The sequence below is a fragment of the Zonotrichia albicollis genome, chromosome 7, assembly GCF_047830755.1.
Source record: "Zonotrichia albicollis isolate bZonAlb1 chromosome 7, bZonAlb1.hap1, whole genome shotgun sequence".
Lineage (NCBI taxonomy): Eukaryota > Metazoa > Chordata > Aves > Passeriformes > Passerellidae > Zonotrichia > Zonotrichia albicollis.
This window is the reverse complement of record NC_133825.1, coordinates 5,780,247-5,803,119: the sequence shown is the minus strand read 5'-3', so window position 1 is coordinate 5,803,119 and position 22,873 is coordinate 5,780,247. Positions and strand designations below refer to the sequence as shown.

The 22,873-nt window shown below is 52.9% G+C and overlaps 1 protein-coding gene across 1 annotated transcript; it reads right to left on the bottom strand.

The window, feature by feature from the left end:
- Nucleotides 1–483: 483 nt before the first annotated feature.
- On the bottom strand, nt 484–22,312 carry LOC141729566 (hydrocephalus-inducing protein homolog). Its single transcript, XM_074544270.1, has 14 exons — nt 22,283–22,312; nt 20,358–20,492; nt 18,719–18,918; nt 15,960–16,084; nt 14,482–14,686; nt 13,122–13,302; nt 9,539–9,762; nt 7,545–7,612; nt 5,157–5,389; nt 3,296–3,396; nt 1,850–1,985; nt 1,357–1,402; nt 1,238–1,305; nt 484–510 (listed from the first exon to the last, which is right to left on the bottom strand). Exons 1-14 carry the CDS (start codon nt 22,310–22,312, stop codon nt 484–486), a joined length of 1,779 nt encoding a protein of 592 aa, XP_074400371.1.
- Between the last annotated feature and the right edge of the window lie 561 nt (nt 22,313–22,873).

Here is a 22,873-nt window from a genome sequence, read left to right as displayed (position 1 = left end):
AGGCATTAACACCCAGTGGGGATGCAAAAAGCACAGTGGGAGAGGAAAAGACAGAGAAGGCAGCAAAAAGGTGACATTTGAGACACCGAGGGGCAGACCCAGCCAGTGCCCAGCCAGCACAGCCCACCAGTGCCCAAGGCCAGAAACTCTGCAGCTCCACCGGGGATTTATCAGGAATGTTCCCCTGACACCGCTGGGGGGTTGGTTGACATTTTCCAACACTCCCACGTGACTCAGGTCCTATTCCCCATCCATCCATCCTTCCATCCATACATACACAGGCTGTGGTGCTGGGATCCTGCCAAGCTCTGCCGGCCTTGGGCTTGGGGAGATTTCTGCCAGCCGTCCTGAGCTCCGTAATTGTGCTCTCTGTTCCAGGAAGCAAGCAAGAAAGATTTTAAAATCCCCAAAACAAACCACAACAGACAAACCTAAAAAACCTTCAACAGCTCAACCCTGCTCAAGTTATTTCTTTAGGGACAGCTACCACTCTCCAGCTGAAATGCTGGGCTTTTGGGGAAAAAGAAAATTACATGTTCACCTCCAAATCGAAAAGGATTAAGGTAAGAGAACCTTTCAAACTAAAAATTATTGGCCCAAAGCTTTTATCTTTGCAAGAAATCTCTAGGTAAGACCAGCCTGACAGTTAAACAACTGGTTCTTCTGGTGGGGAGAAACCCTCCTCTTTAAGGGAAGCAGCCTGATAGTTAAAAGCAACTGTTTGGTCAAACTTCAGGCTCCCTGGCACAGCCTGCATTGCCTGTCCTTCCTGTTCACTGATTTACAGGCAGTGCCACGATGGCCCGGGTTCAGATATTTGGTGCCATCCAAGGAATTTGGCATTGCCATTTCCATATGTTTTAATCGAAGTTTCAGTCTTTGCAAACACTCTTCAAATGCCAGCTTTCATTTCTTTTACAGAAAGCTCAAGGTTCCTAGAAGACTTCTGACATCCTCTTTTGTGCTCAGAGAGATGACATTTTCAAACAGATGTTTCCAAAGTTAACAGCATTTGAAAGAATAATGAACTCAAATGCCCCTGGATTCCAGCTTAGCCCAACTCCATTCTGTGTCAGACACTGAGATTCCCACCTCTAAGGCAGGAGCTGTTTGTGCCCCCCATCCCTCCTGTCCTTCTCCCCAGCAGCCTGTGCCTGTTGTCCCCAGCAGAATCCCTGTCCCTGTGCACCCTGCCAGGAGCAGCTGCACACAGGCTCACATCTCCCCTTGCCCTCACCAGGGGGTTTCTCTCATCCCCGAACACGCCGATGAGAACGTCGGTGCGATGAGCGCCCAGGGCCTGCACTGCCACCACAACTGGGATCTCTGCTGTGCTCTGGGGCTGCACAATCCCACAGGGCTTGGGGCTGGAGTAGAGCACAGCAGAGTCCTCCTTGCGTTTCTGGAAGGGACACAATGAAATGCAGATTCAGAGGGACCTCTCAAGAAACTTTAGGCTCCTTAACATCCACCACAACAGCAACTTACACACACCTTTAAAACTCCCCAGGACAAAGGTCAAAGGCACAAACAAGATGCAGGAATTGTAGGTTTAGCATTCCCAGGGGATCCTGCAAGGAGGCTGCCAGCACAGACACTGGTGTCTGTGGGTGCAGCAGCTTTTCACAACCCTCTAAGATCTCCCACAGGAAAACACCCTGAGGACTAGAACATCAGCTGTTTCCTCAGGAGCTTCAACTGCCTCCTAAAGTTTACAGTTGGGCAGGATCCTCTTCTCAGCAGATCTTTAAGACTAAATAGAAACCAGCAAGGTCTTATCCAAACCCTTTTTTCCCCTAATAGTCTCCTCAGGAATATTTGACAGGAGGAGGTGGATGTGATGCCAAACCTGGGGAATAAGCCCGTAGCAGCCAGGAAGGTGGCTGGGATTCATAATGAGGATCTTCCTCTCATAAGGCACCTTCAGGTGGCACTCATCACACAGCAGCACCGGGGAGGACACTTGGAGCTCAGGAACGAGACATCTGGGCAAAGAGATGACCCCAGAACAATCAGAGATACTGAGAGAATGGAGAATGCCTACCCCCACAGATTGTGAAATGGAGCAGAACACATTGGTCACTGTCAAATGCACATTGAAGAGCCCTACAGGGATAAATTGCCTTCTACCTTTTCCCACTCCAACATGTCTTGTCAAGGAGGGGCAAACCCTGAGAGGCAGCACCCAGAGGCTGCCAAGGGCCCCAGGCAGAGCACTTTGCCCCACAGCTGCCTCAGCCCCTCCTTTGCCCAAGAAGGCTTGCAAGGACTCCTGGAACAGTGCCAGTGACCCACGAGCTCTGGGGGAGCCTTCCCAACAAGGATCAGTGCTCACTAAGGCTCAAGAAACACACAGCTCCAGTGTCTCAGTAAAAATGACTCAACAAGGATCAGTTCTCCCTAAGGCTCAAGGAACACACAGCTCCTGTGTCTCAGTAAAAATGACTCCCTTCTCTGCCATGGTGCTGTTGCCCTGCCTGAGAACTCAGCTCTTTGCCCCAGCCCTGGAGGGCATGAGACAGCAGCTGCCCCACAGAGGGGCTGATCAGCCCCTGCCAGGCCCTGCAGCTCCCTGGCTCCTTCACTCCACAGCTCCAGGCACTGCCTGGCCCCAGCTCCACCTGCTGTACACAATGGCAGCCCAGGCACTGCCTGGATGGCTCTGCCTGCCACAGGGAACAGCACCAGGGAGCTGCATCCCTCTGGGCATTACACTGACACCCACAGAGCACAGCAGCATGGAATTCTGCTGCAGCAACAACCACTTTTGCTCTCAACTCTGACAACATTAAAGCTCAAAATGGGAAGCACAGGGAAGGACAAAAACTGGAGCTGACCTGCCACATCAAGGGCTGCTTTCCCCTTGTCAGACCTTGCCCTCCCAACTCTTGCTGGGAGCCACTTCCCCCTGCCATGTGTCCTCATGGACAGAGCCAGAGCCTGACTCTCAGCAGCTGCTTGGTGTGGCCCAAACCAGTGCACGGTGCTCACAGCCAGCACAACTCCACCTCTTGCAGCCAGAAGGAGAGGAGGCCCTCGGGAAATTTGTTCCACCTCAAGCACCAAAAACAAGGCCAATCAACGATATCATTCCTGGTGCCTTTAGAAGAGGGCCCATGACCGTGCTGGGCTGTGAGCAAACGTGCTTTTCACCACGGGCTGCTGCCCAAGCACTGCTGTTCTCGTGTCCAGCTGGCACAACATGAGGGCATTCAGCAGCCCTTCTCCTTGGCAGCTGCAGCCAGCACAGCCTGGGCAAGGCAGTGCCTGGGGGAGGCCAGGCAAGGGCTGCTACCTGGCTGTGATGATCAGGGCTGCCACTCCCTTGCCAATACCCTCCAGGTCCACCAGCAATCTCCGGTAGAACTCCATCACCGTGTTGGAGCACAGGGTCACCTGGTGGAAGAGAAGAACAGTCAATTCTTCCTTACAAAAGCTCATTACCCACGGGTGATATCCTCCAGTTCCTGAGGGAGGATTTGCCCTTAATTCTTCTGCTGCTCCATGTGTAGAGCACAGTCTCAGCGTAACAAAAGCCTTCTGCCAATACCAGATTTGTTAAACACACCTTGCTATCAGGGCACAGGTCAGCTACATTAAAACATTAGACTACAGCTCCATGCACCACTGCATTCAAATTAAGGGGCCAATTTCTCATCTGACTACAAAGACATCCATGCAGAGGAAATCTGACTTGACCACAATGAGTTCAGCTTTACAGCAGGAGGCTGAGGGCAAAGTGTGGCCCAGCAGGTGCTGGGCAGTTCATGGCTGCCCTGGGAGCCTGAGCCCGGGCTGGCTCTGAGAACTCCAGCCCCATGCCAGGAGTGGGGAACTGCCCCAGGGTGGGCATTGACCAAAGGCAGAACCCTCAGAACTGCCCCAGGGTGGGCACTGACCACAGGCAGAACCCTCAGCACTGCCCCAGGGTGGGCACTGACCAGAGGCAGAACCCTCAGCACTGCCCCAGGGTGGGCACTGACCAGAGGCAGAACCCTCAGAACCAGAACTGCCCCAGGGTGGGCATTTACCAGAGGCAGAACCCTCAGCACTGCCCCAGGGTGGGCATTGACCAGAGGCAGAACCCTCAGAACTGTCCCAGGGTGGGCACTGACCACAGGCAGAACCCTCAAAACTGCCCCAGGATGGGCACTGACCAGAGGCAGAACCCTCAGAGCCTCTTGCTCTACACTGCAAGAGACAAGCCACCACAGGGACCAGGCAGAGAAGAAAGGAGAAGGATCTCTGCCTTGAAGTTCCACAAGAAAGGGTTTATTCCAAGCAAAAGGATCAGAGCCAAAAGAGCCCTGCACACTCCTGTGCAAGGGCTTTTGTACAGACACAAAGCAGGGGGTGGATACAAACAGCAAACCAAAAGGGAATCCTCAGGGGAGCACTGAGGGGATTACATCAAGTGTCTGGAGCCCCTTTGGGTAAGAAGGTGGGGAGGATGGCTCACATGGGCCAATGGGGCCTCCAGGAATATGGGAATTCCAAAGGGGTGTTCAGACAGGGATTGGCTCCAGGTTAAATTGGCAAAAAAGGTTGGGGAACAAAAGGGGCTGGGTTTGACAGCAGGGAAAGAGCTGGAACAAGGGGCAGGGAATGGCATGAGTGACAGCTTTGAGGGAGGGTAAAACCCAAGGGTAAACCAACTCAGGGAGAACATGGGGTATCACAGAACAAACCACTTAAAAAGGAATCAATACAATAAATTTGAACTGCTACACATGGCTGCAGATGTTTTGTCTCCACTGGAGCTTCCTGCAGTGAACACAAATCATTCTGCTCCCCATGAGGGGGGAAATGAGACCAAGAAGAATAGCTCACTGCTTGATACAATGACATCTCTCTAACAGCCACCTTCTGCCCTCATCCTTGCTCTGCCCCATTGCAGTCAAATCAATTGCTCTCAAAAACACAAGAATGGCTTCAGGCCTTGACCATAAGGTCTGTGAGCTCAGCATATGATTTTGGAAAGCAAACAGTGCTCCTTGAGGAACATCCCGAGTAAGCCAGCTAGCAGGGGCCTCCCAGCAGTGCAGATCTCTCAGTGCCAGGATGCTCCAAGCTGGCACCAGAGCTAAAGCCCTCCCACCCTGCAGTGCAGCTCCAGCCCTGGTGCTGCAGCGGCTGTGGCCGGGCTCTTGCCGTACCTCGATGTCCTGGTGTCCCTGGGGGAGGATGGTGCCTTGGCTGGGATTGATGGTGAACTCCCTGGGCTCCACATAGAAATGGATTCCCTTGCTCCAGGCCGGGTCGGTGTCCCTGCGGATCTGATCCACGCTGTCCACAGCCGGCTGCGTGCCATCATCCGACATGCGGAGCTGGAACGTCAGGGGCACCGCGGAGCTGTTGGTGAGGCGGCAGCGCTGCGTGTAGGGAAAGCCTGGGCAAGGACACAAATATCCATTCAGGCACCGAGCCGGGCATGATCCTGGGGGCAAGATCCTAGCAGGATCAAAGTGAGATTGGAGTTGAGCTCTTTATTATCTGAACTGCAGCTCACCCAGAAGCTGCGTGAGGAATTAATCGTCACTTAGTTCCCTTTGACACAGATTCCAGACTGCAGCCTTGAAAATGCCCACTCCTAGCCCTGCTGAACACTGCAAGCTTCTCTCTTTGTGATGGGGACGAGCTTCCTCACCTGCCCCAAACCAGCATCAGTTCTCTCTGAGTGATGAGTGTGCACCCAGACCCAGCATTTACTCTGAGAATTCAAGCTGTCCAATTCCCTGCTCAGCCTGCCAACACTCCCACCTTTTTCAAGACATATAACGAGTGAGCTGTCTGTAAGAAGAAGCTACAGCAAAACAAAGTGAGGATGGAATCAGGAACTAGAACGTGAGGCAAAGCACCCTAATGCAGCTTCTCTCTGCAGGATCCTTAAGGCATCTCTTGCTTTGGGCCAAACAGCTGAGCACGTGACAGCTCAGAGCCCCCTCAACTGGGGCACAGCCAAGCCTTGCTTTGAGATTAGCAATTAGGAACCAGGTCCTACGTCACCCAACAAACAGGGACATCACAGCCATGCTGCTCACTGAGAGTGCTGCCTGCAAGGGTTTACCCCACTTTGGCTCTGAGATTTGCTTTCCATCCTGCAAAGCCAGAGATACAGCCACTCATGGTGGGGATGTCCTGCAGAGCGCACAGAGCAGCCACAGCCTGCTCTGCACTGCACATCTGGCTGGGCTGGCCAGCTCTGTGGGGAGGAGACTTCTCCCCAGGCCTGCTCACCAAGAGTCACTGGGACACAGATGGGGAGAAAAAACAACTGCAGCTGCAGCCCAGAGCTCCTCTGTGCCCATCCAAGTGACCACTGCCAGCTCCAGCAGGGACTCCAGCAGGGAGGCAAGAGAGGCACAAAAAGGACAAACCCAGATGTCAAAACCTCCAACGAGACTGAGGCCAGCACATGCAGACAACAGTCAACAGGTACAAAGAAGCAAAGATAAAACAGTTGCCTTCAGCCTAAGAGCCCTTAGGAATGAAATTGGATTCAGCTAGATGAATCTCCTGCTTCAGAACCATATTTCCATCTGTTGCCTTTCGTGTTTCATTCCTTCCAAAGTCAACTTGACAAGCGCCTCCGTGGTGATGCAGGCTGGGGAAGAAGCAGCTCAAAAAAGGCAATGAATTTCCTTCAGAAGTTCATGAACTTCATAGTTCTGGGTTTAGGCTTGGCCGTGAATGTTGCCCTCGGTCTGGGAAGGGGGATTGGGGTTCTGGGGGGTTTTGGGGCGTTTTGGCCCTGGGCTGGGCTTTTCCCTTGGGGGTTTTTGGGAGTTGTGGCGTGATGCCGTGGGCGGCTGTGCAGTGGGAGCTGAGGCTGGGCAGGGAGCAGAGCTTCCCTTCCTCCCGCTCGGGGATCGCAGCTCGGCCGCAGCTGCTGCGGGAGGTTTGTGCTTGGCCGGGGCTGCCCTGGCTGCAGCTCAGCGCTGGCACCGACCCTGCCTGCCTGCCTCGCTGCTGCTGCTGCTGCTGCTGGGCACTGCCCACACTCCCCTGCCCTCTGGGGCTCTGCAAAATAAGCATTTCCACCTTCCCTTCCCTTCCCGCACCGGCTGGGGGGGATCACTGCCCTGCCAGAGCCCACAGCTCCTCCTGCTGTGACCAGAACTCCACCAAAGGGGAAAAACAGGACTTGGCATCTGGCAAATGTCTGTTCTTGCCTTCTTGTCTGTGCTCTCCTGAGACAGTCTAGCAAAGAACTGTTATTTCTTTTCCCACAGTTTTTCCTGGGACCCCTGTCATTTCAAAGGGATAAGCATTTGGAGGGAGGGGCTCATCTTTCCATTGCAGCAAGATTCCCACCTTCCTTGGCAGACATCTGTCTTTTAAAGCAGCACAGAGACACCAGAAAATACTGCCTTTCTATTCCTTGCTTCCATTGGATCTCACAATGGCAAAATGCCCCCTGAGGCAGCAGCAGCCCTGCAGTTCACAGCCTGAAGAGGCTGCTGGGGCAGGGCAGGAGTGAGGGATGCTTTTGTGTTGGAAGGCACAGATCCCTGAGGCTGTGTCCCAGCCCAGGGAACACTCACCAAAGGAGATGTCCCCGAAGTCGAGCTCAGCGAGGTCGAACTGTAAACTCGGTGCAGTGACGCTGCCCCTGCAGGCCGAGGACAGAGCAGGCAATGGCTCGGTTAAAGGCATTGCAAAGGTCCGGCTGTCGTGGCTCGGGGGCACAAAACCTGGGCTCAGGGCACCCTGGGTTTCCAACCAACACAGCCCCGTGTGCTCAGCACAGGGCCCTGGGCACAGGAGGCAGCTCAAGCCAAGGGGCAGCAGCCAACAGCCCCTGATGGGCTCTGGGCACAGGGCAGGCAGGAGAAGCCCCTGGGTTGCTGGGGATCCCATGAAGGACCCTGAACACACACCCAGACATGGCTCCGTGCCTCAGTTTCCCCATCTGCAATGGCATGGACATCAAGGTGTCCCCACAAACTTCTCTAAGCAGCCCTTCCAGCCACAGCTTCCCTGCTTTGCTCCTTCTGAGCAGCAACTGCTGTTCCCATGGAGGAGCTTTGTCAAGAGAGTTTGACCCACAAAATCATTACAGACACTTTTCTGAGACACGAATCCAGGGCATTCCCAAACATCCTCTGAAAAGAGCAGCAACAGTTCTACCCAGGGCACAGATGAATCCTAAAGGAAAGGACCAGTTTGTCAGCAGTGCACCAGCTGGCACAGCCAAGAGCAAGAGTTTCAACAACCAAACTTGGCTGTCCTGAATCTAGCACAGCACCTCACCTGTCCTTCAACTCAGCAGACACACTCCAAAAGCCACCAACATCCACTGAAATCAGCACTTGAAGCTGCACAACACTCACCAGTTGATTTCATGGTTGATGCCAATCAGTGCCCACTCTGCCTTTTGGTTCAAAATCAAGAACCAGTGAACTGTGTCCTCTATTGTACTCACAGGACTGACCCTGGCTCTGCTCTGCACATCTCAACAAGAGACATCTGCCCTTGCTCAAGGAGAAAGCTGCTGATGCAGAAACAGCCCATGGCCACTTTGGGGGAGGGACAGAGGAGAATCAATTATTTGATGGTGAAAGGTTCCCTCTTGATTTCCAAATGAAAAAAGCACACTTTTTCTCCAAAAACAAAGGCAGCATCATTGTTTCTCCACTATGGGCGCACCTGCTCACCACTTTTCTCTTGCTAAGGAATAACTTCCTTGTTCTTCTTTACCCATCTCCCTTATCTCATTGGTATCATCCAGTGCAGATTGCTTTCATTTCTTCACTGCCTTGAGCCAGTGCCTCCCAGCATCAGCAGCCCAGCTCCAAAGCTGCAGAGCAGCCAGCACCAGCTCTCCTGCTTCCACTCCATTATCCTGCAGCACATGGCTCAGGCTGGCAGGGACAAGGCCTCACGCTGCTGTGGTGCTGAGCACTGAGCTCTGCCTCCCCTATGATCAGCCCTTCTCCCTTTGGCTGGGCCAGGATTGTCTCCTGCCATGGCATTAGCCCACGGGATGGTGCCCCAGTTCTTGGCACAGCTCCTGCTGCACAGTTCCTGACTCCCACATCAGCCCTTTGCTGGCTGTGCAAAGGAGGCACCAGAGCCCTCTGTGCACAGGAGCTGGGGGCACAGCTTGTGCCCCACAGCATGGCCATGAGAGGTGAGCTGAGGCTGCTGCTGCCCATCTGGCATGGATTATTCACACAAGGTTTTACAAACACTGCTGCTGCTGCAGAATCAGCCAGGCTGGTCCATCTGCAAAGCCCTGGGGGCCTTGCTGGGTGTTCAGGTGGGACATCCCAGAGCAGCTGCTGCCCAAAGCTGATCCATCCCACGTCCTGCCATGGCCCAAGGCACATGGAGATCCCTGCAGGGAGGAGTCATTCCAGCTCCCGGCTACCACACAGGGCAGGAGGCAGCCTCACACTAAAGCAATGCCAGCAGCAGAGCAGAGATTCACACCTCAGGAAACACCTTTTTCCTCTGCTCCACCGCAAAAGGAGGTAGGTGGGGGATGTCCCAGAGACAGCTACAGATGTGCCCACCCAGCTCCCAGGGTCCTTACTTGATGGTCAGGATGGCAGGCGCAGGAGATCCAGCCACACTGAACTGGAACTGCTCCTCAAAGCTCCCCAGCACGGTGGCACTGAAGGAGATCTGCACACTCTGGCTCCCACCTGCTGCAATGATGCCCTCCTCGGGGGCAAACTTGAAACACAAGCCCAGGTTGGTGGCTGAAGGGAGACAGGTGAAGGAAGCATCAATAGCTCCTTGGTTCATCAGTTTCACCTGCAGCAGCAAGAAAGCAAAATGGAAATACATGAGGAATCTTGCTTCTTGTGAGTTACTGTCTAATGATGCAATGAACACCCAGAAAAGGCAGAAGATGCATTGTGCTGCTGAATGGCAGAAGTCCAAAGATACAACAGGACAAGTTCTGCCTTTGGGTTTTCATGCAGAGCAGTGGCAACTCCACAGAACTGCAGTCACCCTGGCTTATCCCATGGACACAGAGCAGTGCCCCTCTGCTCAGCAGCACCAAGCGCATTGAGAGCTGGCCCTGAGAGCAACGTGGGCTGATTGCGGCTGCCTAGGGAATCACCCCGGAGCTGCTGCTGCCCCAGTGAGCACAGCTCCAACAGCACCATCTGCTCATTCACCTTTTCCCAGACCATGAAAACAATACATTGAGAATGAGGCATCAGCATCAAAACGTACAGACAGCACCATCTTTTGGTGAGAAAACTAAGCATGTCTTTCCCTTCCACTGCTTCTGCAGAGCCCAGTGCAAAGGTGCCTTGTGTCTGGCACTGCCACAAAAGCCTCTGAACATGCAGCTTTTTGACCCAGGCTTGGTTTCATGTGCCAAGGGGTGTTTTTGCAGGAAGTCTCCCAGCTGATCCCTAAGGAAGGCTGCCCAAAAGCAGGGACTGGGGCTTCAGGAACAACAGACACACCTTGGTGACCCCCCAGATTTCAGCAGTCCATCAAATATTCCCTGCTCACAGCTGCCCAGGTTGGCAGCAAGTCCACAGCTGCACCAGGCTTGCTGCTGCCTCAGGAGCCATCAGGATCCATCCCAAGCCCTGCTGCTCACCTCATAGACATGGGGGGTGTTGACAAAAACGTTCCCAATGTTCAGAGTCTGAGAGCTGAGTTCAACCAAGGGTCCTTGGCCTTCCCCTCTGAGCTGCAGGGGCAGCCTGCTCTCACGGCCTGGGGAGAGATGTCCATTGCAGTACAATCATTCCCTCTGCTCCACTGCATTTTCCAGGCTGCCTCAGTGCTAGTCCCCGACTCTGAGCTGGACGCAACCAGCTCCTGATGCTGCAGGAGAAGATATGGACCCTTCTCTTCCCTCAGGACATATCCCCTGAGGCTGACTTGCAATTTCTAACCCATTCCCTGGGCTGCTTTCCAATTTGAGCCACCAGTTTGATGAGTTTAAAACCTCTGGTGCCTGTAGTGACAGGTCAAAGAGTAATGGGTAGAAATTGAAAGAAAGGAGATTTCGGTGAGATATTAGGGAAGAAATTTTTCCTGTGAGGGTGGTGAGGCACTGGAGCAGGTTCCCCAGGGATGTTGTGGAGCTTCCAGCCCTGCAAGTGTTCTAAGCCAGGCTGGATGGGGCTTGGAGCTCCCTGCTCTAGGGGGAGGTGTCCCTGCCCATGGCAGGGGCCTTGGGACTAGATGATCTTTAAGGTCCATTCCATCCATACCATACTGTTATTCTGTGGTTTCCTTCCCATGCACCTAGAGGAGCTTTGAAATACATTCAGTGCAGGCACAAAGCTCCTGCCAAACAGAGTTTGGCAATTCCCAAACTCCCTGGCCCAGGAGCACAGGACTTTGTTGCCCAAGTGCTCCCCTTGTGACACTCAGCACTGTTCTATTTCCACAGGCTGAGAGCTGCAAGGTGACAACTGGCACACAGGGAGAGCAGCAGCTGCTGGCCAAGGCTGCTCTCTCTACCAACAGCCCGGGCTCAGGGGGGCTCATCCCCCTCTGCTCTGCTGCTGTCTGGGCACTGGGAGGTGGTCCAGGCTCAGGGAGCCCATTTCTAACTCAGCTCCTACCACCTGATGGTGGATCCATGGCAAATGGAGCCATCCTGGAGGCCAGGGGCCTGCAGGGGCTGAGTGCTTGTTCACTGAAGTGTTCTGCTCTGGAGCTCTCTGGCCTTTGAGGGAATGCTGGCAAAGCCATGGCATGAAAACCTCTCCCTGCACTGCCTGGGCTGTTCTGGGATCAGTCAGGCACACACAGCATTCTGAGCCCTGGCCTGGCACGGGAGACTCCCTGGCAGCTGCAGGGCCAGGGGGGATGTGCCAGCACTGCCCTGCTGACCAGGGACCCTTCCCAGCACTTCCACGGGAGCCCAGTGGGCTCAGGCTGGCACCATGGCTTCACTGAGGGAGAGAGAGGCAGAGCAAAGGAGCTGCACCTGAGATGCTGCAGTAAGCCACACTTCCATACTCCAGTGCTTCCAGGGGTTTGAAGGTCACCTTGATTTCAGCCGAACAATTCGGCCCGATTTCTCCCTCCTACAGCAGAAAGAGACACCAAAACATTGCTTTGCAAACTTCACATTGCTTGTTTTCAACACCCTCCTGTAAGCCTTTGTGTAGAGCATCAGTGATGAGTGAACAACACAAGGAGCCAAGGAAACACTCCAAACCCAGCCCAACACAGCTCTCAATGCTCAGCTGATCAGCTCCCACTCTCCACAATATTCCTGCTGCTCTGACACAAGCTCTTCGACACATCATGCTGCTGTCAGCTACAGTGGGATGCAACTGCCACTCTGCCCTGCTGGCTCTTGGCCTTAGATGGGCCATAGCTGTAACCAAGAAGAGAACATGATCCCCTTCCTTGGAAATAAAAATATTAGTTTAACCTGTACTGAAAGAAAGCAGAGGCTGGCATTATTCTAGGGTTTACTCCAAGATGAGAAGGGATGTTGCACTGTGCACACACCAGGCATTCATCATCTCTCACAATGCCAGTACTCAGAATCAAGGCTCTGGTTGATGGGAGCACGTGGCAGTTTGCTTGCATCACCAGAAAAGGAAAAGGTTTTCTGTTCCTGTGTGCAGGACAACTCCAAAGGCCCATTTCAACCTTCCACCCTTGTGTCCAGGCTCACAGATGACGCTGGAAGGGACACTCAGAAATAGTGCAAGGCATGGTTACAGGAAGGGATTGGCATTTCTGTCATTAACCTTGGGCTGAATTTGGCCTTCTTTTGCCAGGGAGCAATTGCAAGCTTCAGGTCACTGTGTGAGCTGGCAGTGCTCCAACAGCCTCTGCTGAGCCCCATGTGTGGGGGGAGCCCCTGCCTACAAGAACTGCTCCCAGGGACACTGACAGGACACGCAGGCAGTGCCTTGAGCTTGAGCCTGGCAGCAGAGCTGGGCTTTGTCAGGCTCCCAGCCCTGCCTGGAGCCTGCAGGGCACAAATGCTTTCAGCAGCAAGCCCTGCAGCCTCACCAGAAACTCCATGTCCTCCCTGCCAGCACATGGAGCCAGCTGAGGATCTCCCAGTGACTGCAGCCAGGGAAGGGGTGGGTGTAGGGAGTAGGGTGGGTGGGAGGAGAAGGAGGAGGAGGAAGAGAAGGAGGAAGAGAATGTTCTCAGCTATCACTTACCATTGGCTCAATGAAAAAAATGTCATCAGAGAACAGCATGGGGTCGTCTTGCACCTTTGCCATCTTCTCCTGGACCATGCTGCTCAGGAGGGCACTGTGATGTCCCTTCACCTTCTCTGTTTGTTTCTCCTCTGGGAAGTTTTCCTGGGACACCTCTTTGGGCAGCCACAGCAAACACTGCCTGCAGCCCCAGGGAGAGACAAGGCCAGCAGATGGTTTCATGAGCCACAGATTTGCAGAGAGAAGTGTGAGCACAGGAGAGCAAAGCACTTGAGGAGGAGCAGCAGCAGCTCGCCAGCAAAGGCTGAGCCCAAGCCACGAGGGTCCCACAAGGATCAGAGGACAACTTGCTGTTCCCTGGCCCAGCAGGGAGTTTCACTCCACACTTGCAAGCTCAGCAGAGGTTTCCAAAGCCAGCATCCCTCCAGAGAACCTCCTGCCTCAAAGCCTCTGCCACAGCTGAGGGAGAATCAACCAGCCATTTCAAGTGGCTTTTCCTCCCACTGAGCTGCTCAGGGGGGCACAGAAAGATCACAGAGCACCCACTGCAGCATTTCCCTGGCAAGGGGAGACAAAGCTGGCTTGCAGCTACGTGTTAGCAGCATCACACTTTGTTCCTTCCATTTTGGACCTCCCTCGTTCCCTCCACTGCCTTTCACAAGAGCATCCCAGAGCACTTCCACAGGAAATTGATGAATTCAGGCACCAAATCCCTTCAGGGACATTCAAGTTTTTATATGCAATATGCATGAAAACAGAGGCTCTGAGAGGGGAAGGAACTTTGTTGTGCAGGAGGGAGACAGCAAACTCCTGGAGAGACCTTTTCATGAGCCAGAGCTTTCTGGATCTCATCCCAGTGCATGGCAGTAGAATGTCCTGAGAGGGAAAGGATCCTGCACTATCTTCTCTCACAAAAAGTCCTCTCTGCTCTGAGAGCTCAAAACCTCTCTGACAGCAGCACAGGGACACACAACCAGCCCGCATGGGCAAGGAGCTGTTGAAGGAACTAAAGGGAATAAAGAGGGTGTATCACCTTTGGAAAGAGGGACTGGCAACTCAGGAAATGTTTAAGGATGTTGCCAGGTCATGTAGAAAGAAGATTAGAGAGACAAGAGCCCAATTAGGACCTGAGGAAATCCAGTCACCACAATCAACCTTTCCTTCCCAAAATGCCATCCCTGGTTCGAGTATAAATGACCTGGAATGCTGAGTGCTGAGCTCCTGAAGCCCAGGGACACAAACCCCAGTGCCAGGCATGGTTTACTTGGCCTAACCATTCAAAAGCACCAACATCCCCTGAGGCCACATGTTAGCTCAGACATGGGCCTGTATCTCACTGAAATGCATCTTTCAAACCAACCTCCTCTTCTCTTCATTCTCTTCTTCCTCAGTCGCAAAAGCCTTCCACTGGAAGTGGGCTGTGATGTTACTCCTGTTTTCAATGAACAGGGTTCTGTGGCTTGACATGGTGGTGAAAGTCTTGTCAAGCTCCACGGAATTTGTGCTCAGCCCAACGTTGACATCTACAGCTTCTCCCTGGAGCTTTGTGTGGATTCTTTCTCCACCTGGAACAAAGCAAAGGGGAGTCTTTGCTCAGCTCACTGGCTGATGGAAGCACAAGGAACAGAGCAAAGCACAGGGCACAGATAAAAGTGTCCCAGTTTTGCGCTGAAGGAGCAGTTCTGTGGACCACTCCATTGATCACATCCTTCAGCTCTGTGTGTACAGCGTGAGGATGTCCTGGGCACCTCCTAAAACACCTTATTTCTGAGGGTGTTTGCAGAGATCTGGCCCCAAGGTGAAAGGATGGACAGGGAGATTGGTCCATGTGCTCCGGTGACCCACTCAGATCACCGGGATTTCTGCATCCAAGTCCTTCAGGTGACAGGGCTGAGGAGCCCTGCTCAGTCCTGCCTTGCCCAGGCTCTCCCCGGGCATCCCAGGAGACTCCTGTCTCTCCTGATCCCTTGGATCCCTTCTTGCTGACCAGCAAATATGCCTGGGGGCAGGTGGACAGCAAAAGGAGGCCCAGAGGAACAAGTGAAGTGACACCCAGAGCAGGAGGGGACACAGGTTAGGAAACACAACCGGCCTGGCTCTGCAATGTGACAAACCACTACAGAATGAGCATCGTGAAAACCATTTCCCTGTCCAAACCCACAGCCACATCAGTCTTTAAATATTTTATACTGTTCAGATCTGAAAAACCAAGCTGGAGCATTGCAAATCAAATAAGAAAGGGACAAAGGAAAGATTACTGAGTACAGAGCAGTTTCTACATTAAGACTGGATGGGATCCCACAGTCTAGAAATCAAATGGGAGATAGATGTGAGAGGTTTGCAACAGCGTGAACAGCCTGGGAAATGGGGAAAACACGGAAAAAATTGTTTTGATTTGTCACAAAAAAGGAACTTGAGGGCCTGAAAATGTTGTTAGACAGAAACTACATCTATGTGTAAGGGCCACATAGAAAAAGGGTCTGTGGCAAGCCAGTGGAGAAGCAGCATGTGGGACAGAGGTGTGCAAGAAATCCATTGCATTGGAGAGAGTCTGATGGAGACCTCACCTACAGCACTGCCCAGGAATCAAATACAACTACACCCAGGCATAGCCACACCGTAGTGGAGAATCAGAGTTCCTCCTTCCTCCACTCAGCAAGTCCCAGCAAAACAGCAGTCAAAAATCTTTGCCTTTCTCAAGCCCCTAAACACCAAGGAGTTCTCAGTTTGCTTTGGGGTAAGGCTGAACAGGGGAGGCACCTCTGGAGGGAATGCAGGGATGGCACAGAGGGAGCCATGTGCAGAACTGTCCTGTGCCCTGCAGGGCCCAGCACTCACCTGAGCTGCAGCACACGGCCAGGGAGCCGCAATGGGCACCGCTGGCCAGCGGGTGAAATGCCACTGTCACCTGCACAGTGTCACCAGCGCCCAGAGCTCCTGTGGCCGGCACCACGGAGAAAGGACTGCAACACAGAGAGAGGGGTCAGGCCTGGGACACCTGGCCATGAGATTCCTGCTGCACTGCAGCTTCCTGCAGCTCCCTTGGGCAAGCAGGGAGCAATCCAAGCACAGGCAGCACAAGAGACAGAACAGACAGGATCACAAACAGACACTGAGCCACTGCTGACAAGATCCAGACCTCACAAGATCCTGGGGGTAAAATTACCTCAGCTCCCCATACTCTGCATCCAGCTCTCTGCAATGAGGCTCAAGGCTCCCACTGCCAGCAATCCCATCAGAGAATGCTTTGTGAAAAGCACAGAGAGGGTTCAGAGCTATTTGCATGCACAGCTTGACACTGATTGCCTCAGGAATTTCTCTTTTCCTGCTGCCTATAAACCTCATCTCAAGAGATGCAAACGTTAGGGCACTCCCTGTCCCGGGAGATTACAGCCTAGGATTCAGACAGGGAGAAGGAACTTTTCCCTGAAGACCAAGGAATAGTTCCTGTTGAATTGGCAGTGTGCTTCTTTGGTTTATTTTACCTTGAAAACATCGTAATTTAGCCTAAAAAGGGCAACTTTTATAAACATTTCAATGAAAGCTGCTCTAAGAAAAGGAGCAATCAAAACTTTGAAAGAGTGCAAATGCAGATTAGAGCAATACAGTGACATGGAAACCCAAAAGGACGATGCCATTTACAGTCTGAAGAGTCCAATCCCAGCTGAATGAAGCACCATGAGCAGGAGCACACCAAGGAAGCAGAACCGGAGGTTTCTGTGTGTTTACCAGCAATGCATTCTGGGACTCTGGGCTGTCATGCAGGCTGGTAACTGTTTGCTTGGCCCAGCAGAGAAACTCTGTGCAATGTGTTGGAAATAGTGATGCAGATGCGTTGCTGCACTTTGGATTTAACAGGAGCAATCAGGATTTAGTCACCAGGTAAACAGCTCTTGCCTGACAAACACAAGACTCTGTGCTTTGATGCTCAGGGACAGCTCAGGGAAAATGTGCTTCTGCCCAGCAGCTGCTGGGCTTTGTGCCCTTCTACAGCCCCAGTGAGGAAACAAAAGTTCCTGGCCTTGGTGCTTTGTTGCTGGTCAATCTGTCACTTCAAATGTGTTCTGGGGACTTTGCTAATGAATGCATCACACACAAAAACAAAGAGAACATCTGGCAAGCTGAACTTTGTTCATGTCAGTAGTAACAGCTGATGAACTTGGTTCAGGTTCTGCTCATTCAGGACCTCTTGCTGTAATTATGGGCTGACCTGTTCCCATTGCCACTGGTGAGAACATCACTGCTGGCTGATGGAGAAGCCTTGGGCCAGCAATGTTCGTGTGCTGGATGTGAGACTTTGGAGGGAGGGGAGGAAGGACAAGGCCCCAGAAGGCCCAGAGCCAGATCAGTGCTCATGCTCCTGCATCTGCCCCGGGGCTGATGCCAGCACTGCTGCAGCTCTGCTGGGGCTGGGAGGATCAGGGCCTGCTGGGGGCAAGGCACAGCATTCTGTTCTTAGGCTTTGGCCAGAAATTTCACCGCAATAGAGAAGCTGCCAGTTAGGGGAATCCCTGGCCAGGCTTCAGCACTACCTTCCATTCCCTTCCCTTCTCACTCCTGCCCCATGTTACATGCTCCTGCCTTCAGGTGGCACGATGGGAATAACATTCCACGGATGACTTCAGGCCTTGCCGGAGAAAGAAGGTGTCCTCTTCTTTTCAAATTACTAAGAGAAGAGTACCTAGCCAAGTTCAGGACTCAGCTGTCAGGACTGAAAAACTGAGTGCAAATCAGCCCCCGCATCTCCTCCATCCCTGGGCTGCACCCATCAGACTCCTCTGTTCCTGCTGGAGCAGTCATCTCACACACACACCTGGCTCCCCAAGACCCAAAGACACAAGCTCCACAGCTAAACTTAACTCCTCTGAATTTCAGCCAACACCACTAAACTGTTCCCTGAGCCCACAGCTAGAAGAGCTGTCAAGGAGACATCCCTGACACTGACATAACCAAAGGAAAATTACTCCTAAGAGATAGGCCTGGAAAGCTAAATTTTGGGCTTTTCTCTGTTAATTGTGAGCTGCTCCTTAAGACACTTCTCATCCTGTTAGATCCATCCTCTCAATGAATCACTACTGCACCTGACAGGCAGAAAAGATAAGGTATGGAGGCGGTTTTAAAAGGTTGTTTTCTTCTGCTTTTATAACTAGGTCCATTGACATGTTTGTTTCCTTGTATGGCATCTAAAGACAGGTCCATGTCTCCCAATGGCACCTTGCAACCCCCAGACACTGCTATTGCTTTGAGCAGTGTGTTTGCTCAGATGATTTCCACAGGTCCCCTCCAGGACCACTGCAAAGACACATGCCTGTGGCCTCCCAGAGAATGGCTTGGCTGACAGTGCTGAGGAAGCATTTCAGAAGCTGCTTGTGCTCAGCAGGGTGCAAGCCAGCTCCCAACATGTTCCAGTGCCCTCCAGGAAATCTGGGACAGAGAAAGCTGCAAGGCCACTGAAAGCAAGAGCAGATGCCTTCCATCCTGCTCACTCCCAGCCAGGCTGCCGGGCAGCAGATCCAATGCTTGGTTCCTTCTGTAGCTCTTTCCCAACTCCGCTCTCACCCAAAGGTGTTGGCACAGGGACAGATGAGCTGCCTCACCTCTGGGTGCTCAGCTGGTACCGAGCTGCCCGGGCACCGACATTGCGCACCAGCAGAGTCTGCTGGGTGCTGACCTTGACCGGACACTTGGAGAAGTCCAGCTGGGCAGGGAAGTCCAGCACAGCTCGGGCACCAATGGCCCGAATTGGCACCACGATCCTTTCCCTGGCAGTGAGGCACACCAGCTCGTGGCAATAATCCTGCAGGAAAAGAAACTGGCTCAGCACAGGACATTTAGTGCCATCCCCATGGCAGAAGAAAAACCATTTCCTATACCCCTTCAAGGGCATCAATTTACCTATTGCACCCTCAAATGAACACTAAGTTCTACTGCTATGTCACATTTTAAAGGCACCAGTGCACTTTGCAAAATCTGTCTCAGTGGCATTAAGCTCTTGTGTCACTTGGGTCATACAGATAACAGCCCTAGGCCACCACCATTTCTACTCTAAACTTTAATGATGTTAAAGAATTCCTAAGCCTCTTCTAAGGAACATGGAGCTGGGGAACACAGGACATTGCTCTTTAGGATTCTGTATTCCCACTGTCTGAGAATAGGACAAAGTGTTCAACTGACTCTAAGCAGCAAAAGGAAGAGGAGAAAACAGCTGCACCCAAAGACATCCTGCACCTTTGGCCTGGTGCAGAAACATCAGTTGGCTCACAACTCCCCTCTAACTTTGCCTGACCAACCAAGTCAGGAGAAGAACAGTGCTAAGAGGTAGCAGGATGCTGTTGGAAAGGGCCTCTCTTTGTTTCCCTGCAAGGCTTCCTCCCTTCCATGCCATGCCCTCAACCCTTCTGTATGAATAAGCCTCCAGATCAGAACATGAACCCTCCAGATCCCAGCACTGAGATCAGACTTGCCAGGGCCTCAGCACTGCTGTTCAAACCTCCCCACAAAAGCACCTTTGGCACGGAATGGGTGCCAGCTGACAGAGCAAGCACAGGGACAGGAATGAAGACAGAGCCCCAGCAGTGTCACTGCCACGGGCTCTGGGCTCACAGCTCTGCCTGCAGCTTGTACCTGCCCTGCACCAGCTCCTGCAGGCAGGTGTCCAAGTGCCCTGCAGCTCAGCAACCTCCTGCTGACCAAGGGCACCCAGAGCCCAGTGTGCCTGTGCCAGGCCGGGCTCACGGGCACAGCACATCCTCTGCCCTGGCCCTGCAGCTGTGCCATGCTCACTTGTGCTCTGGGACAGCACAGCTGCAAGGCTGCACAACACAGGGGGTGAAAAAGCACCAGCTTTGCTCCAGCCCAGGGGCAGGCAGGGAAGCTGTTGGCAGCCCAGGAAGGAGGAAAGCTCTCTGACCTCTTTGTTCCTCTGGTGTTTTCCATCAGAATGAAACCCCTTCCCCTGGACCTAGAGATGGCCCAACATCTATCAACAGCCCTCTGTCATTTTCATCCTGTTTCCTGTGCATCTTCCCTTGGCAATGCTCAGCAATGTGCAGGGAGGGGAAGCAGAGCCTGTCAGGCCTGGCTGCAGTGCCTGCCAGCAGTACCAAGGTGTGACTGGCTGCAGGCTGCCTGCCCACGCCTGGAGCCCAGCTCACAGCATGCAATGGACTGGAGCCAGAGTGCAGGGCAAACAATGGCTGTGGAGATCATTGTGTGCTTTGGCTCCTCCAGCCTCACCTTGTTCTTGCTGGGGGTGAAGCGGATGCGCACGGGGGCAGAAGCGCCCGGCGGCACGGCACGGTACGCATCGCTGGAGCTCACCAGCTGGAAGTAAGGTGAGCTCTCCATGGAGACCTTCACCACGTGAAGAATCTGCAGCAAAGACATGAAATTATGATTTTGCCACTTGTGGAAACAGGACGAGAGGAGACCTGTCAATGTCCTGCTAACATCCCTCCCCTGCCCCTTTTCCAAAGCACTTTCAGCTGTGCAGGCACAGGCACATCATTCACAAGGCTGAACTTGAATCCCTTCTCTCTGGCTCCAGCATTTTGGCCAGGGGCAGCAGGGCAGCACCTGCTGGGAAGGAAGGGCCGAGCAGGTCAGCACCAGCAGGATGGAGACAGAGCACCTGAACCAAGTCACCTGCCTCTTCAACAAGGCCAAAAAACCTGCTGGCTTCAGCCTGCACACAGCCATGAAGTTGTCATGTTCCAGAAGGGGGAATGTGCTACCTAAAAGCAAACCAGCCCATTACTGTGGGGGAAGGAAGAAATTCCCTTCTGGCAGATCAGGTTTGGGTAGGGACCTTCTGGGGATACAGTCAGGCAGACAGAGCAGCAAGACAGGAGACCAAACACTGTGCTCTTACTGGGAATAAAAGCAAACCTGAAAAGCAAAAGAAGGAATGAACACAGCAAGACAATCCCTAAAACAAGGAGATGGCAAAGAGAATTTAAATGGGCAGTAAAGCAGCAAGGAAGAATCATAAGACCATGAGAGCAACCAGCTTGCCAAAAGTAACAGAAACACAGACAGGCGGTGTCTATTGACCATGGGGCTTCAGAGGCATTTTCTGCCTGGAGAAACACGACCAGCACTGACTGACAGTGTGGTTCCAGTATGCAAAGCCAATATTGGCACTCCAGGGCTTCCTGCTGCCTGTGCAGGCAAGCTGGGCTGCTGGGCATTCCTGCCTGCAGCCAGCAGGCCAGGTTCTGCCCTCTGCGGTACTCATGCACAGCACACATGCATTTTCTAGCACACTGATATCATCAACCCCTGAGCACCAAAATGCTCTCCAAAAGTCTAAACCAGATGATTTGGACTCCCTCCTGTCTCCTTCCACCAGCCTACTCTTGGCACAAGCCTCACTTGAGAAAATGTTTCCCTGACTGAAATTCAAATGGTCTCAAGTTTTCCTCTTTACAGTGGAACACAACTGACATTTTTCAACTTTTTCCCTCTCAGCTCTCTTGGGAAACTGCAAAACAATCCCAGTTTCTTCATGTGAAGGTTGAAACCTCCTGGAGCACATGGCTTTGGATGTGCTGTGCTTCTGCAAAGGGAAAGCAGAACACATGTTGCTTTTGGAAAAGCTGAGCAGAGCTGGATGAAGCTGAGCAGGAGCCTCAAGTGGCACCTAAAGGCCTCTCACTGCTTCTGCTCCATCACTCTGATTGCAGGGCTCTTTCGGGACACGGTTCCTGCAGGGCCAATGCCATTATGAGAAGTGATTCCAGCATAAAGTGCAGAAGGCTCAGCCCCTGAGCTTTGCCTGTGAGCTGCACAAAGGGAGCCAAACGGGCTGAGAGAGGCAGAGATTCCTACCAGGAGCCAAGATTAACCAAGGACACACAGGGTGTGCTATAGACCCAAGGCAAAGCAGGAGAGCAGGTAAGAACTGTACAGCCCTCAACATTCCTGTCAATCCAGAGCTTTCAAGAGAAGGAAACTCCTTTGGCATAGACACCATCAACGCCTGGCCAAAACCAGGGGACAATTCCCAGCACAGGAAGATTTCCACCATCTTGCAGAAGAAGGTGCTGAGACATTTTCTTCTGCATGTGCTGCAGCAGATAACTTGCTTTGCTGTACACTGAGGGAATGACAGCACTCTCCTCTTCCAGCACAGTGTCAAAGCTCTGGGTGCCAGCACTTACCTTGTCCTTATTCATGAGAGACAGCACCATTTCAGACACCTCCCGAGCGACGAAGTTCTGAAATACCAGCTCTGGTGGGGAAACCCCAAACCAGCTCTGTTTCGGGGCAGCTGATGGCAGCTGGAGAGGAGAGAGAGCAGGGAGAGCTTCAGCTGCTGGGAGGAAGGTTCATGCAGGAGAATCTTCCACTGATCCCAGTGAAGTACGGACTCTGAGGGAGCACGTCTGCCCAGCCCACACTGGGCAAACAGTGGCTCCTCCACCTCTGCTCTGAGCTGATCCACAGCTGCTGGGCCACACAGAGCAGGCTCAAGCCAAGCTGCTCTTTTGGCATGGATTTCTCCAGGTTTCTTTCTCCAGAATGCCAGGCAGCACTTTCCTAAAACACAGCCCTGTGCCCATGTGGTCACAGAGCTCTGGGGCAGTGACTGAGTACTCATGGAGTAAGTAAAACCCATGGATTTACAGTAGACTCCATGGGAAAGGATTTGGGATGTCTTTTACTCTGAGACAGGGAAACCGAGGCCCACACAACTGCAAATATCTTTTTTGCTCTAGAACTTAGACATCAGTAAGAAGAGAGCAGGACCA

What these genes read in the sequence shown, in the direction of transcription:
- LOC141729566 (XM_074544270.1), bottom strand. Translation starts at nt 22,312, where the DNA reads ATGGTGCTGTCTCTCATGAATAAGGACAAG. An exon ending in CCTGCCATCCTGACCATCAA is followed by an intron (nt 7,613 to 9,538) that starts GTAAGGACCCTG and finishes CTCGGCCTGCAG; the next exon opens with GGGCAGCGTCACTGCACCGA. An exon ending in GCTACGGGCTTATTCCCCAG is followed by an intron (nt 1,403 to 1,849) that starts GTTTGGCATCAC and finishes TGTCCCTTCCAG; the next exon opens with AAACGCAAGGAGGACTCTGC.